General features: G+C 38.5%; 1 protein-coding gene across 1 annotated transcript in view; it reads left to right on the forward strand.

The window, feature by feature from the left end:
• SORCS1 (sortilin related VPS10 domain containing receptor 1) overlaps window positions 1-15,366 on the forward strand; it is a 705,676-nt gene that overhangs the window by 376,180 nt on the left and 314,130 nt on the right. The window contains 1 exon segment of the mRNA XM_078151070.1: window positions 5,158-5,257. Within this exon segment, the coding sequence (XP_078007196.1) occupies window positions 5,158-5,257 (100 nt within the window).

Raw genomic sequence — 15,366 nt, forward strand, 5'->3', positions numbered from 1 at the left:
GATAAGGAGGGAGAGCATTTGAGGAATGGGAAATAGTCAAAGCAAAGGCACAGAGATGGGAAATGGGGTGTTGTGGGTGAGGAACACCAAGGAGGCTTGTGTAACTAGATCATAGAGTTCATTGAAAGAGAGTAAAATATAAGAAAACTGAAAAGATAGGAAAGGACCAGGTTGTAAAGAGTTTCAAATACCAGAGGACATCTATACTTGATTCTTAGAGTAACAAAGACCCACTGGAGTTTACTGAGGAAGGAAGTGACATGATCAGATTCACACTTGAGGGGAAAAACCAAACACATGGACAGACAAAAACAAAACAATACAAAAATAAAAACAAAAAATAACAGCTGACTTGAGGATGGAAGGAGGTCAGAAGACCAATTAGAGTGAGAGGTGATAAGGGTCTGGACTAGGGTGGTGCCTGTAGGAGTGGAGAGAAGATGTTGTGAAGATAGAAATGACAGGATTGGATAATGGATGGGGGGAGGGTTGGGTGGGTGAGGGAGCATTTAGAAAATTTGGTATTTGGTTTCATATTAGCTAAGTTTTCATATCTTTAATAGTATGTCCTTTATAGTTGAATACTCAAAAAATGTTAGCCTTTAAAAATACAGTAAAATAAATTCCCTGTTTTTTGTTGTTGTTGTTGTTGTTCACTCATTTTTCAGTGTTTTCCAACTCTTTGTGATCATATTTGGGGTTTTGTTTTTGTTTTTGTTTTTGTTTCTGTGTTTTTAGTTTTTTTGGAAAAATTCTGGAATGGTTTGCCATTTCCTTCTACAGCTCATTTTATTGATGAGGCAAAAAAAGGGAAACAGGGTTAAGTGACTTGCCCAAGGTCACATAGCTAGTAAGGATCTAGGTCTGGATTTGAACTCAGGAAGATGTCTTCTTGATTCCAAGCCCAGTGAGTCACCTAACTGCCCAAATTCCCTGATAACACTCCCAAATGTAATGTGCTACACATACCTATATGTCTCTAGAGTTTTATTTTTTTTTTGTTTTTTGGGTTTTTTTTTCAATAATTTATTTTGATTTATCAACAATCACTTCCATATGCTTTTGAGTTTAAAATTTTTCTCCCCCTTCCTCCACACCACCCTCCCCAAGATGGCACACAATCTGATATAGGCTATACATTTATATTCCTATTAAACATATTTTCACATTAGTGAAGTTGTAAGTAAAAATTAAAACCAATAGGAAGAACCATCAAAAAGAGGAAACAAAACTCAACAGAAGAGAAAAAAAAAGATAGCGATTCAACTTTCACAGTTATTATTACTATCTGTGTCCTTCTCTCCATCCTTTTTTCCCCCTGTTTATGATTTTCTTTCTCCTTTCTCCTTCCCCCCCCACTAGTGCTTTGCCTTTGACCACCACCTCCTTCAGTCTCTCCTCCCTTCTATTATCCCTTTCCCTTTTCTTCCCCTTTGCCCTTACTGCCTCTTCCCTCCCCTCTACCCCCTTCCCCTTTCTTTCCCCTTTTCCCTCCTACTGCCTATAGGGCAAGTTAGATTTCTATACCTAACTGATTATGTTATTCCCTTCTTGAGCCAAATCTGATGAGAGTAAGGTTCAAACAATGCTCACCCCCCCCTTCTTTCCCTCTGCTGTAATAGGATTTTCTGTCTTTTCCTGTAATGTATTTACCCTTGTCTGCTCCTCCTTTCTCAGTACATTTTCTAAGATCAGACTAATCCACTTACTTGGATCCATTCAACCCACTTGATTAGATTTTTTTTTATTATTACATCAAAGTCAACTAATATCAACCCCCTTTATGTATACTCCTTTAACATGGTGCAATAACAATACAGTTCTCAAGAGTTGCAAGTGTCATCTTCCCTTGTAGGGATGTAAACATTCCACCATTTTGTATCTTTCTGTCCCATTTACCTTTTTATGTTTCTCCTGAATCTTGTATCTGAAGATCAAATTTTTTGTTGAGCTTTGGTCTTTTTATCAGGAAGGTTTGGAAGTCTCCCATTTTGTTGAATATCCATCTCCTCCCTTGAAAAATCATGCTCATTTTTGCAGGGTAGTTGATCCTTGGCAGCAATCCAAGCTTCTTTGCCTTACAGAATATCATGTTCCCCATCCTGCAGTCTTTTAATGTAGAAGATGCAAGGTCCTGTGCAATCCTGACTGTGGTTCCATGACATCCAAATTGTTTCTTTCTGGCTGCTTGCAGTACCTTCTCTTTCGTCTGGTAACTCTAGAATTTTGCTACCACATTCCTTGGCTTTGTCAATTTGGGATCTTTTTCAGGTGGTGAGCAGTGTATTCTTCCTATGGCTATCCTACCCTCTGGTTCTAGGACTTCTAGGACTTCAGGGCAGTTTTCCTTCAGGACCTCCTGAAAGATACTGTTGAGGCTCTTCTTCTCATCATGATTTTCAGGTAGTCCAATGATTTTTAAATTGTCTCTCCTGAATCGATTTTCCAGGTTGGTTGTTTTACTGATGAGGTATTTTATGTTTTTGTCCATTTTTTCATATTTTTGTTTCTGTTTGACTGATTCTTGCTCTCTCATAGAGTCATTAGTCTCCATTTGTCCAATTCTACTTTTTAACGGATTGTTTTCTTCTGTTAGTTTTTGTACTTCCTTCTTCAATTGGCCAATTGTGTTTTTTAGGGACTTGTCTTCTTCAGTGTACTTTTTTCCCAGTTGGCCAGCTGTATTTTTTAAGGACTCTTCTACCTCTCTCATTAGACTTTTAAAATCCTTCTTGAGCTCTTCTAAGAAGGCTTTTTGGGCTTCAGACCAGTTCGTATTCCCTTTTGATGTTACAGATGTGGGTTTGTTGACAATGTTGTCCTCTTCAGAATTTCTGTCTTGATCTTCACTCTTCACATAATATGAAACTATGGTACGTTTTAGTGTAGTCTGCTCAGTAGCAGCGTGGCCCAAAGATGAGAGTGCTCTATTTTTCAAAGAGAACCTGGATTCAAACCTCATTTCTCTCCCTCATTACCTGCAGGACACCGAACAAGTCATCTAAACTCTTTAGCTTTTCATTTCATCATTTGTAAAATTAGAGCTTTGAAATAAGCAGCCCCCCAAGACTTTGACAGCTCTAAATATATGGTGCCCTGACTATGACCTACCTAAGCCTGCACACTCTTCCTGTGTTAATGTAACTGAAGATCTTATTGGCTTTTTGGACTGTCAAATCATATTATTGATTCACATTGAACTTGTAGTACATTGAGCCTTTTTTCAAAGAAAATATGTTTGATACATCCCTCATCTTGTACTTATGAAACTGATTTCTGGAGTTCAAGTGCAAAAGTTTACATTTATTCCTATTTCCATTTAATATTATTAGAGAGTTTCCTCCTTGAAAACTTCCCTCACTGAGAGAACAAGTAGAGTCCCTAGTGCAAATAGTTGGTATATTCAGACTAATGTGCCTGCTGGTTGAGATCCTATTGAAGCTTGTTTCTGTCTTCTATAATATTCAGTATCCTTTCTAGCTTTGAGTCATGCATTCATTTGATTCCTGAGATCTATATGTTGTGTATCTCTAAGTTTATGCTGGATGGTAAATAACTACCTATTTGTGTTGAGTACAACCATTCAGCTAATTCCAAATTCAGCTAATTGTACAAGGTATACCTCCCTTTCCTCTTAAGTAAGATGCCATTTACTGTTCAACCATTCATTTAGTACTAAAAAACACAACACAACACAACAACAAAAAAAAACATGAAGAGTCGGACATGACAAGCTAATGAACAACAGTTGTTCCATGAAATAATAGTGAGCCATTGGACTTTATTGAGTAGAAGAGTGACACGGTCAGCCCCATACTTTAGAAAAATAACTTTGGCAATTGAGTGGATGCTGTATTAGAGAGGGAAGGGATTTGAGGTCAGAATAATTTGAAGGTTATTGCAGTTATTCAGGTGAAAAGTAGGCTCATGTTTGCATGTAAGTTTTCTCACTTCAAATTTCTTTCTAGTATACCACAGTGCTTCTCTTGTGGGTCAGGGATATCACATCTTAACCACTATCAGAAATGGATAACACTGTTTGCCATTAGGCTCTTCCTAACAATCAAATATATTTATTTGAGGAATAGAGACTATTTTGCCCAAGAATGTAAGTATGAGTCTTTAAGAATAAAATAGATGCTGACCAATAATTTTCCATCCCCACTTAGGACAACTCAGAAATATTCTTTAAGATGTCATGCAAAGAAAGCTAGATTAGGAGTCAGATGATATAGGTTCAAGTCCTTCCTCACCTATGTGATCTTGAACAAATCACTAACCTCTTGGAGATTAAGTTTTCTCATCTGCAAAATGAAATTAAGATGAGATGATGGCTAAAGGCCTTTCTAGCTCAATATTCCTTTATATTAGAAATAAAAAAAGAATGAAATGATAATCGAGAAAAATCTTCCAAATAAAAGGATTTTAAAACAAAACAAAACAAATGAACTAGAACAGGTTACTGAGGAAAAATTTTGAAATCTCACTTATTGTCCAGATACACATACATCTGGAATTGGGATGGATATCAGTTACTACCTATGTGGCCTTATGGAAGTGATTTCCTTCTGTGCCTCAGTTTCATCATCTGCAAAATGACAGGGTCCGATTAGATGACCTGTGAGAGCTCTTCTAGCTGTAAGACTACTACTCCATCTTCCAATGTAGCTGAAGTGCACTGTGTGACCTTTAGAGATCCTGACCCTCTGAATTCTCTGTAATTCAATAATGGATAAACAACTTAAGTAACTGACTTGTCTATTAGCCCAAAGAACCATCTCTCAAAGGGTTCTAAAGATACAGAAGAGTATGCCATCTCTCTCCAACACAGTAATCAAGGATCACATCTGATTTTTAGCAAATACAATGGACATGCTAAGCTGTTTTTCCTTTTGAATTAATCACACTCTTTATGCTATATGGATACATTAAAGAGCAGTAGAAAGATTGAGTTTTAATTTTTACCAATCCAATTTAAATGCAAATGTTAACCACTCACATGATGCTACTGTGTACATAATTAAACATCATTATATACCACATGAATCATTCAGAAACCTCTTGAGAGCCATACTGCTATGTAAAACATGCATTACATTGACAAGTAGCCAAATGACGTGAGCTTCTGTACTCATTAATGCTCCCTTTGAATTATAGGTCAACAGATTATGGGACAACCTATGAGAAGCTGAATGATAAAGTTGGTCTGAAGACAATTTTGAGCTATCTCTATGTCTGCCCTACCAATAAGCGCAAGGTAAGAGACTATATTTTCAGATTGCTCCTTATTTATGATGTGACTCCTGTCTTGGCTGGCTAACTTTCCTAGCTTCCTAAAAATCCATTATGGGGAACCTGGGAATTAGAGATGCAAAGACAATGTAAAAAATATCTGACACAGAATAATTTTTCTATCAGCAGCCGAGACTGTTGGAGGACAAGGGAATGGGTGAATCATTACCATTTCAGAAAAGCAGCCATGGGGAGTGAATCTCCAGAAGTGTGGTGCTTATGTTTCTCTTTTCAGAACTTAGGATAGTTAGTCACAACGATCATAATGAGACTGCACAAGGCTCAGTGAAGAAGATGTGAGTGCTTTTCATCAAATGCCCCTGCATCTCCCCTAACATGGAGTAAATAGTTTAATAAGAATTTAAGTGGATTCATTATCCCAGGGTAGGTCTGAGCTTTCTTATCTAAACATTGTTCAACTTGGACACTTAGATCAGAGTATTGGAGCTTCATTGAAAGAGTGAGTTCATTTTTATAGCCTATGTACATATCAGAGAGTGCACATATATACTTCTGAGCAGTTCTTGTCTCAAGGAGATCTAGGTCTTTAAATCAAAAAATCTCTGAGTTAGAAGGGAAGTCAGAGGCTATCTATCAGGTTGAACTCAGTCATATCCAGATTTTTTCTGAAAGACTCCATTGAGACAACCAAAATCTCTTGAGTCATCCCATTTTATTTTTTTAAGGGGTCTAATTTTTCCTGACATCTAGCCTAAATTTTTCTCTTTGCAACTTCTAACTTTTTCTCTTTCTTCTGCTCTCTTGGTTTAATGGAACAAGTGAAGTATTTCTTCCATGTCATTGCTTCTCATATCACAGAAGTCTACTTGACTGAGAGTAGGGATTGATGGTTGGATGCATGGGGTGCAGCTTTCCAGTTTTAGTATAAACTAACATTATGAAATTTGAGATGCAAAATTTTTTTTTGTACTGATTAATGTCATTAAATAAAAGGCTAAGGTATGGCTTTGTGATTTCACTAGCATAGGGATCTCCCAGGTGAGCAAACTCATGTTTGTGAATGTGAATAATATGAATCAGCACCTTCTCTGCCACTTAGAGTCTTAGAGATCAGCCTAAAGCCCTAAAAGGTAATGCCTTGCCCAGGGTCACATAGCCAGTATTTTTCAGAGGCAAGACTTACATACAGGTCCTTTTGATTTTGTGGCCATTTCTCTATCCATTATGTCATTCTATCTCTCTAAAAAAAAAGAAACAGTATTAAAAACTGGGTCAGGTCAATGAGACTCATTGTTTTATTCTCACAGAAGCATCTAATATGTTGTTATTGTTGTTGTTTATAAGAAATCATGGGAGCTGCATTCTGTGATGATAATTTGCTAAGTTTAGAGATGTGCTTCAGACAAACTTAACTTTCTCTTGACAGCTGGTTAGAAATCTATCATCTATGAATTGATCATCACCCCACATTAATTACCCATTCTAATTTATCCATAATTTGAAGAACTCCTTTAGGTTAGCAAAGACAATTTTTTTTGTCTTTAGATACTTAACTACTAGACTGTAGAGAAGCTGGGGAATTTCTCTTGGAATGTTGATGCATGAGGGAAAGGTAAGTGAAATTTAGAAATATATGGTCTCTAGTCTTGTGTTTATGAAGCTACCCTAATAGTGGCATTGACTATCATGGTAATTTTCTTTGTGGTTTTCATTGTAGTCATTGGGTTTATGGCTTACTTGGATAGAAGATAAATGGGATGAAACTAGCAAATGCAGCCCCACCTTCCCTTTCTATGACCTGACTGGGATTTATTCTGTTTCTTAGGGAATAGCATAGCTGGCTAGTTGGGATTCTACTTGGTTTAGCTACATAGCAAAATTGATCAGGTTGTTGAGCTTTCCAGGATTAACTGGGGAAGGGAGAAGAAAGGCATTTATCATTGAGTTTTAGCTGTTCTTAAGCCTTGGCAGTTTTCAGCTTTTCAGAGCATCAGCTTCTAGAGTGTGGGCCATTCCCTTCCCAGAAGCAGAGGTGGTCCCAGGCCATTGAAGTCACAATACTTAAGATGAGCCTAAGAGGAAGAATTTCTTCCTCTGCTAATGAATAAGGCTTTCAGGGTCATTTTTGAGATGCTGATAGATAGAAGAAACATTGTAGGACAATGAAGGTCTTTACAATCTTGAGGAAATCAATAAAGTTGACATAGCAGTATATTTGTGTACAATTTCTCTACTTATAGTGTGAATTTATCACCGTGAAATATGTATTTTGTACCCAGAGGGACATACTCAAAACAAAGTGAAGGAACAAGTAGGCATTCTAATTTGGGGAATATTTCTCCCAATCAATGGAGTTAAGGGAAAAAAAGGAAATGGAAAGTTAAAGTACTATTAATTATGTAGTGTGAAGATTTATTAGGGTTCTCTCAGGTGCTCTAAGGACTTTGGCTACTCCCTGATTATAAGCAAGATCACTTTGATAATGTCAGTGGGCTGCTCTCCAGTGAATTAGTATCATGAATACACAAAATCAATCAGCCCACATTTAGGAAGAATCCTACAATCTACTGCATACCAGTATCAATGTCCAAAAAAAGATCCTTAATCCAACAAGATGAAATTTAACAAGAATGCATATAAATTCCTGAACTTGATTTCAAGAAATCAATTCCTTAAGGATATAATGGAGGAGATGTGGCCAGACCTGTGTACTGTTCCTGGGCCAGTGGGCCAGTAGGGAGGTGGGGAACTTTTGTTTGACTTTTAGTTCAGAATGAGTCAAAATGATGATTTGGCTGCCCTTAAAACTAATGAAATCTTGGATTACATTAATAGTAGTAGAATGTCCACAAAGGGAGGTGACAGTCCCTCTGTAATCAGCCCCAGTCTGCCTGAAGAGGTCTAGGACTTTTGGGGTGGGACCCCAAGATCATGGTGCCGGGCCCTGTCTGAAAGAATTCAACTCAAATCTTCTTCAGCCAGAGGAAAAGTTTATTAGTGATAAAACATATAGGCCAGGTGACACCCCTAAGGATGGGTGGGCATGAGAAAGTCTCAGCCTTGCAGGGCCTGAGATTCTCAGCCCCAAATGAGGGCTGAGAATATATACTTTGGGTGATCAGGGAAAGGTCTGGGAAAATGGTCTGGAAAAACGATCTGGGTGAGAATTCCCAGAGATTGGAACATCTAAGCGATTGAATAGACAATGGGAATAGATAATGAAGGAACTGAAAAGTATCTAAATGAGATTAAAAGGTAGGCTAAGGCTTTCAAAGGCAGATAAAGGGACTGGGCCCTGTAGACAAGGGGAGCCTGATTCCCTTTGGGGCAAGGGGCAAAGACCTGGGCTTGTGCCACACCCCATCATACCCACTTATCGAGTACTGCATTCACTTCCATGAACTATATTTTAAAAGGGATACTTTATAGACTGAACGTGTCCAAAAGAGGAGGGAACAGTACAGGGAGAAAACTTAAAAACTGACTATTTGAAGAACTGTTGATGAAATCAGAAATATCTAGCCTGGAGAAGGGAAGACATGAGAGGATGTGATTGCTGTCTGCCGATATCTAAGTCTGTATTATGAAAGAGGAATTGTGTTTATTCCTATTGGCCTCAGAGGGCAGATATAGGACAAGTGAGTGGACATTATACTCATGCTGATTTAAGCTAACATAAAGGACCTGCTCCAACTTATCAGTCATCAGAATTGTCCCAAAATGTAATGGGCTGCTTTGAGATAATGGACTTCTTATTGTTTGAATAACAGAAGCTGAATATCTTTTCAGGGATGTTGTAGAGGGAAATTCATACTTATGGTATGGGTTTGATTCTGGCTTCTAAAGTCCTTGTGAGTCAACAAACTTTTTTTAAAGTGGTTTAAGCACTAAGAATAAAAAAGAAAAGAAGAGGAAAAGAAAAGAAAAAAAAGAAAAGCCTTTGTCAGCAGGGAGCTCACATTCTAATGGAAGAGACAATGTGCAAAGGATTATATAGATATGTGTGTACAGTGAATTGGGAGGTAATCCCAGAGTGAAGACACTCTCAGTGGGAGGAGGAGGAGGAAGGATAAGAGAAAGCCTTTTGTAGAATGTTAGATTTGAACTACTACATCATTAAGGGAACCAGGGAAGCCATGAGGCACAGGTTAGGAAGGAAGACCTTCTGGGCTAAGACTGGAGCCAGGGAAAAAGCACAGAAACATTCAAAATTGATTGTATAGTTTTTTTTGTTGTTGTTTATGATGATGATGATGATGATGATGATGTAGTGAGTAAAAGTCTAGACTTAGAGTCAGGAAGACCTGGGTTCAAGGTCAAGTGCTATCCCTGATACATACTGGCTGTATGACAATAAATGAATCACTCAACCTTTTCTTGTCCTAAATAGCTCTCTAGACCTCTAAGATGCAATGAGTTCTTGGTGGATACTTTTCTCACGGTGGGAGTTACCCACTCCTAGGAAACCACAAATCTGGAACAAAACCCCCCAAATTTTAAAAATGATTCTAAATACATCCTGGATTCCAACTCACTATGTACACACACACATACACACACACACACACACACACACACAGAGGAAGAATGTCTGTGTAATTTTTCACCCAGAAACATATTTCTTCTTTCATATTATAAATATGTATTTTAGAATCTCGCCTATTACCCCTCCCAATTTATTATTTGTTCTTGTTGTTTGTTTTCATAACTGGGTTTTGTTCTTCTATTACCATGTTTGCTACTTAGTGAAATGACTTAAGGAATACATTAAAGACATCATTGGAATTAAGGACAAGAACGAAACATAACAATCTAAACTGGTAACCTGATAATCTGGTAACACGTAAAATCTCAAATATCAAAGAGTCTCTAAAAGCCCCTTTGCAGTAGTATCTCTCATTTTCCTGAAGTAACCCAGCCCCTGGGTCTGTGATAGATGAGGTGGGCCAGGAGAATCAGCACTGAGTGGATCCCACTACCAAAATTGAGGCGATGGAGTTATTCGTCATTAGGTCTCAGAAGGCGCAAATCCCCAGTGCAAGATAAATCCTGAGGCTTGTTGGTGTCAGGAGTAGTTTATTGGCTATGTAGGAACAGTCTGAAATGAAAAAAAAAATTTGATTTAACAGGTGCCTATAAAGAGGGCCTTGGTAAAGTGGAAGTTGAGGGGAAGTGAGATTTGAAGGAATAATACAAATGTAGCTTTAAAAAAAAAAATCAATGCTGATGTTGCAATTTCACTCTTAAATCCCCCCTGAGTTTATTTGTATTCTGCCTAAGAGGAAAAGTTTTTTATATACCCACTGTTTATCTATCGATGATTTCCCCTCCACTGCCCAACCAGCCTTAGCTACCCTCCCTTCTCTATGTGGTACCCAGCATCTTGATGGAGTGAAAAACACAAAAAACCACAACTTGCATTCAGTTGGAGAAAAAGCTTAGAAAAAAAAAAAGAAGCTCAAAGAATTACTGTCTCCATTATTTGCTGTCAGGAGAATTTAGCACACATTGTTCTCAGTAAAGGCAGAACCTTCAGACTGTTCCTTATACTTTCAGCAACTCCCCTTTCTCCCTTCCAAGACTGTGTTTTCTCCAGTTAATTTATAAAATTCCAGTTGATAGTATCTTCCAGAAACTTCAGCCTATGAATAGAAGCCTAGCTTATCAGCAGCCATTAGTTATTTCCTGAGGGGCTTTTGGTGCAGGCCCACATTAAGCATGGTTTGTTTTTTCTCCAGATGTTTAAACTGTAATCACTGTTCTTATGGGGTTCACCTTCCAAGATTAGTTCAATTAGTTATTATCTGGCTCCTTCTTCATTTCCTGAGTGTACTTAGTTGATGTTGTCCAATCATTTTTCAGCCATGTCTGACTCTTTGTTACCCAGTTTGGGCAAGGATACTGAATTGGCTTGCCATTTGCTTCTCCAGCTCATTTTATAGATGAGGGAACTAAAGCAAACAGGGTTAAGTGACTTGCCCAGAGTCACACAGCTAGTAAGTATACTTAGTACTTGACATCCTTTGGGTACAGAGATCCGTATCTTTGGTATTGCTGTCCAGGATTAGGAAAGGCAAGATGAAAGTGGACAACAACTGGACTGAGTGAAGTTTTTTGTTTTGTCATATCTGGTAGTATTATCAAACCATAGAATTTAAGAACCAAAAGGGACATACTTCCTCATTTCACACATAAAGATGATGAATCCCAGAGAGGATAAATGAAGATAGGTGAAGTCATATAATAAATGAATGGTAGAACCACTCTCCTTACTCTCCCTCAGAGGCTATGGTATAGCTTATGGAGTCACCAGAAATAGGCTCAGAACCATTTATTTTTCCAAATCTTTCTAATTAATATACAAAAAAAGAAAAGAAAAATCTAAAACAAAACATGAAGTACACAAAGAAGCAAACAATCCTTGCTGATTCAAGTCCCTTCTGGCATAAAAGCTGAAATTTTTTATCCTTCAATTCAGGAAGAGCCTGATTAATATTTAATATGCCAGGACTTTTGCATAGTCTTCACTGAAAATTATTTGGAAAGGCCAAAGGGACCAGTTATATTGTATAATAGATCAAGGGGGGTGTTTGACATTTCCCTGAGCTGACATTCAAGGCTTGCTTGTTGTACCCTAACTCTTTTATCTCTCCCTTTTGTACACAAAACCAGCCATTTGCTTCTAATCTTTTAAAAACTATGCATGTTTCATTCATAAAGAAATGATACATGCCAACCCAGGGAGGCCATTATTTCATTTTTTTTTCTTTCTTCTTTTTTGGTTGTTGCCAAGGGAGAATGATGTATAGTTTGCAAAGAGCAGGACAATAATTGGTAAAGGAGAGTCAATACCAAGATAGGAAGGGAGATATAAGATAGCCTTTACCTGGAGGACCAGATGAGTTTCATCCTTGGGTACTGAAAGAACCGGCAGGTGTGATTGCCGAGCCACTTCAGTGATCTTGGAAAGGTTGCAGAGAGCACAGGGTTGGAAAAAGGGCAAATGTGTTGATTTTCCAAAAAAAAATTTTTTTAATTTAGAAAAGGGAAGAAAATAAAATCTATGAACATTTTGTTCCTGGCTACCTCTTACAATTCATTATTAAAGGGATAGTTATTGAACATCCAGGAAAGCAAGGGTTGATCAGAAAAAGCCAAAATGAGTTTATTAAGAACAGCACAAGCCCGCTAACCTCATTTCCTTCTGGATCCAAGTTACTAGATTGGCAAATCAGGGCTATGCTGTAGATGTAGCTGGACAGATTTTAGTCATCACATTTTACCTAGTCTTTCACACTCTTCTTTGGGTAAATTTGCAGATATGAACTCGATGGTGGTTGGATGGCTGCACTCAAAGATGAGTCAATAATCATTTGAGGCAGTGGAATGTGATGGAAAAAAAGCAGTGGACTTTGAGACAGAGGCTAGAGAGGGCTGGAGCCAATTCCAACCAGCTCCAGAGAACTGATCATTAAAATTCAGTGTGAGAATTTCCACCTCAGAAATCAGAGAAAAGCAACAACTCTGAGCTTGTTTAATTGTTTTGTTGATTGTCTAGACTTGAGCAAGAGAGGGGGAAAATGTTAATCATGCAGATTAAACTAAGAAGTGGGTGGGGCATAAGATTTGGTGATTGTTTTTCTGAGTAGTTTGTTATTAAACATTTACCTGCACAACATAACTCAGAGAGCTTGGGTTTGTTTTCTACCTCAGATAATTACTATTTGTTGACCTTGAGCAAATCACTTACACTCTATGCATCTCAGTTTCCTCATCTATAAAATAAATATCTTGAATCAGATGGCCTCTGAGGTCCCATTCTGCTCCAAGTCTCTGATCCATTTTTGACTGTGTGATGTATGATGATACCTTAGGCCAGAGGTCAGGAACCTGCTGAAGCATGCTTCAGGTATCTATTCTTGTTCTTGGATTATTTAACATTTTTACTAATGGCTGAGATAAAGACATAGATGAGAAAGCTGCTAAATTTCATATGATCCAAAGCTGGGAGGGGATAAAAAACAAATTGTCTTCTAAATTCAGGATCCGATAAGATCTTGACCAGCCAGATTATCTCAACAAATCTGACCAGATGCATTTGATAGAGATAAATGTGAAGTTGTCTTCTTAGCTTAAAGAAGGGGGGGGGACAAAAAAGATTGCTTCCCAAATATAAAATAAGGAGACATCACCAGACCTCAGTCGATGAAGCTGAAAAAGACCTGAGGATTATAGTGTACCACAAATTCCCTAGAAGTGTAACTGAGCAGACAAAATTTCCAATATTCCCTAAGGCTGCATTGAGAGATGTACGCGCCAGGACTAGGGAGGTGATAGTTCCATTGGACTGTGCCCTGGTCAGACCCCATCTGTATTATCATGTTCATTTCTGGTGCCATATTTTAGAAAGGGCACCAGAAAGCTGAAGAGTGTCTTGACGAAGGTAGCCAGGATGGACAAAAGCTATGAGATCATGCCAGCTTAAACCCAGTTGCAGGGCATGTTTAGCCTGGAGAACTGAATGCTTAGTCAGGAACCTTCAAGTCATTAAAATGCTGCCTGGAAAAATAACTATTTCACTTGGTTTTCGTAGCCCTAGAGGGCACCTCTAGGGGAAAAAAAGGAGGTAAAGGATGCTAAGACACTAAAGCAAGCATTAATGTAAGGAAACACCTTCCTAAGAAGACAATCAAGAAGTGGAATGAGATACCCTGAAACACTCCCAACAATCCCCCTTGTTAGATATATCAGAGCGGAAATTCTTGTTTAGAGTCTATTTTGATGAGCTGGTGTCTGAACTTCCCTCCAAGTGTGAGATTCTGGGTCTCCCTGAATTTGTTAGGCTGTTGGTATAGGTGTTTATCTGCTAAAGCCTCTTAGTTCAAGTTTGATGTTGGAATGAAATGAGGCACTTGCAAACATTCAAGAAAATGACGTTTGCTTCACCTTCGCACAGCAAGGATATACAACAAAGATACATTTGCACTCAGTTTCTCTGGACATTGTCCCCTTCCGTTCCATCTAGAAATACACTTGGTCAGGCAGTTATCAAGGTATAGCAAATTGTATGGTCTCAGTCACCTCCCACATGTGAAAGGCAACAATTACATATGGCTGGAATTTTTTTGCCCCTAGGTCAGGAAGCTGCATCAAGGAAGTTGAGATCAATCAGGTTGCATGAGGGTAAGAAGCTACATTGAGGGGCAGCTAGGTGGCACAGTGGATAGAGCACTGGCCCTGGAGTCAGGAGGACCTGAGTTCAAGTCTGGACTCAGACACATAACACTCACTAGCTGTGTGACATTGGGCAAGTCACTTAACCCCAAATGCCTCACAAAAAAAAAGAAGCTACATTGAGGTCAGAAAAGTGTGTCAGGATACTGCTAATGATTTTCATCATTTAAATAACTAGACAGTCCTCCCATGATAAGTAGTACCAGTGAAGGGAAAAGGAGGAAAAAAAGACAAAAACAAAACAGAAAATATGGAGGAATATAAAAGCCAGAAGTCGTAAGCTTTTCCTTCTTCATTCAGAATACCTATGTCTCAAAGTATCACAGTCTGGTCTATTTCATGAGTGATGTCACATTTTTGATGTTCACAGTGGGTTTCCTAATGCAAAGTGAGGATAATGAACCAGGGCTGCAACAAGAATATCAGGACTACAGAAGAGATGATGACACCCCAGTGTAGCTGCAGATTTCTTTCCCTAATGTGAGGTGGTAATGATGAGCAAGAGAAGCTCCAGGAGCATCAGGGCTACTGCATGGACACTGTTGATATGGTCAACAATTATTCATCCTACTTCAAGGTTATCTGTAGAAAAATGGCTAAGAGATCACAAACCTCTTGTAAGCAACCTGTCTCAACATCTAGGTTGATACTGAGGCTCTCCCTGTACCACCACCCACTCAGTATTCTTTGTCCCACCTGCCAAAATCCTTCCACTCCCCCTTCCTGAGAACTACATTGGGAAATGATTTTAAAAAAATCTTTGTCCCCTTATAGTCCATTGTAGACAGGATTGCCCCTTCTTCCACTGCGCTTAAATAAGGACTTTCCCTCACTCTCATCCAGTGTCTCAGAATTACCAGCAAGTCACCTGAAGGATCT

Source organism: Phascolarctos cinereus, unplaced genomic scaffold (genome assembly GCF_003287225.1).
Source record: "Phascolarctos cinereus isolate Bilbo 61053 unplaced genomic scaffold, phaCin_HiC Scaffold_3;HRSCAF=262, whole genome shotgun sequence".
Classification (NCBI taxonomy): Eukaryota; Metazoa; Chordata; class Mammalia; order Diprotodontia; family Phascolarctidae; genus Phascolarctos; species Phascolarctos cinereus.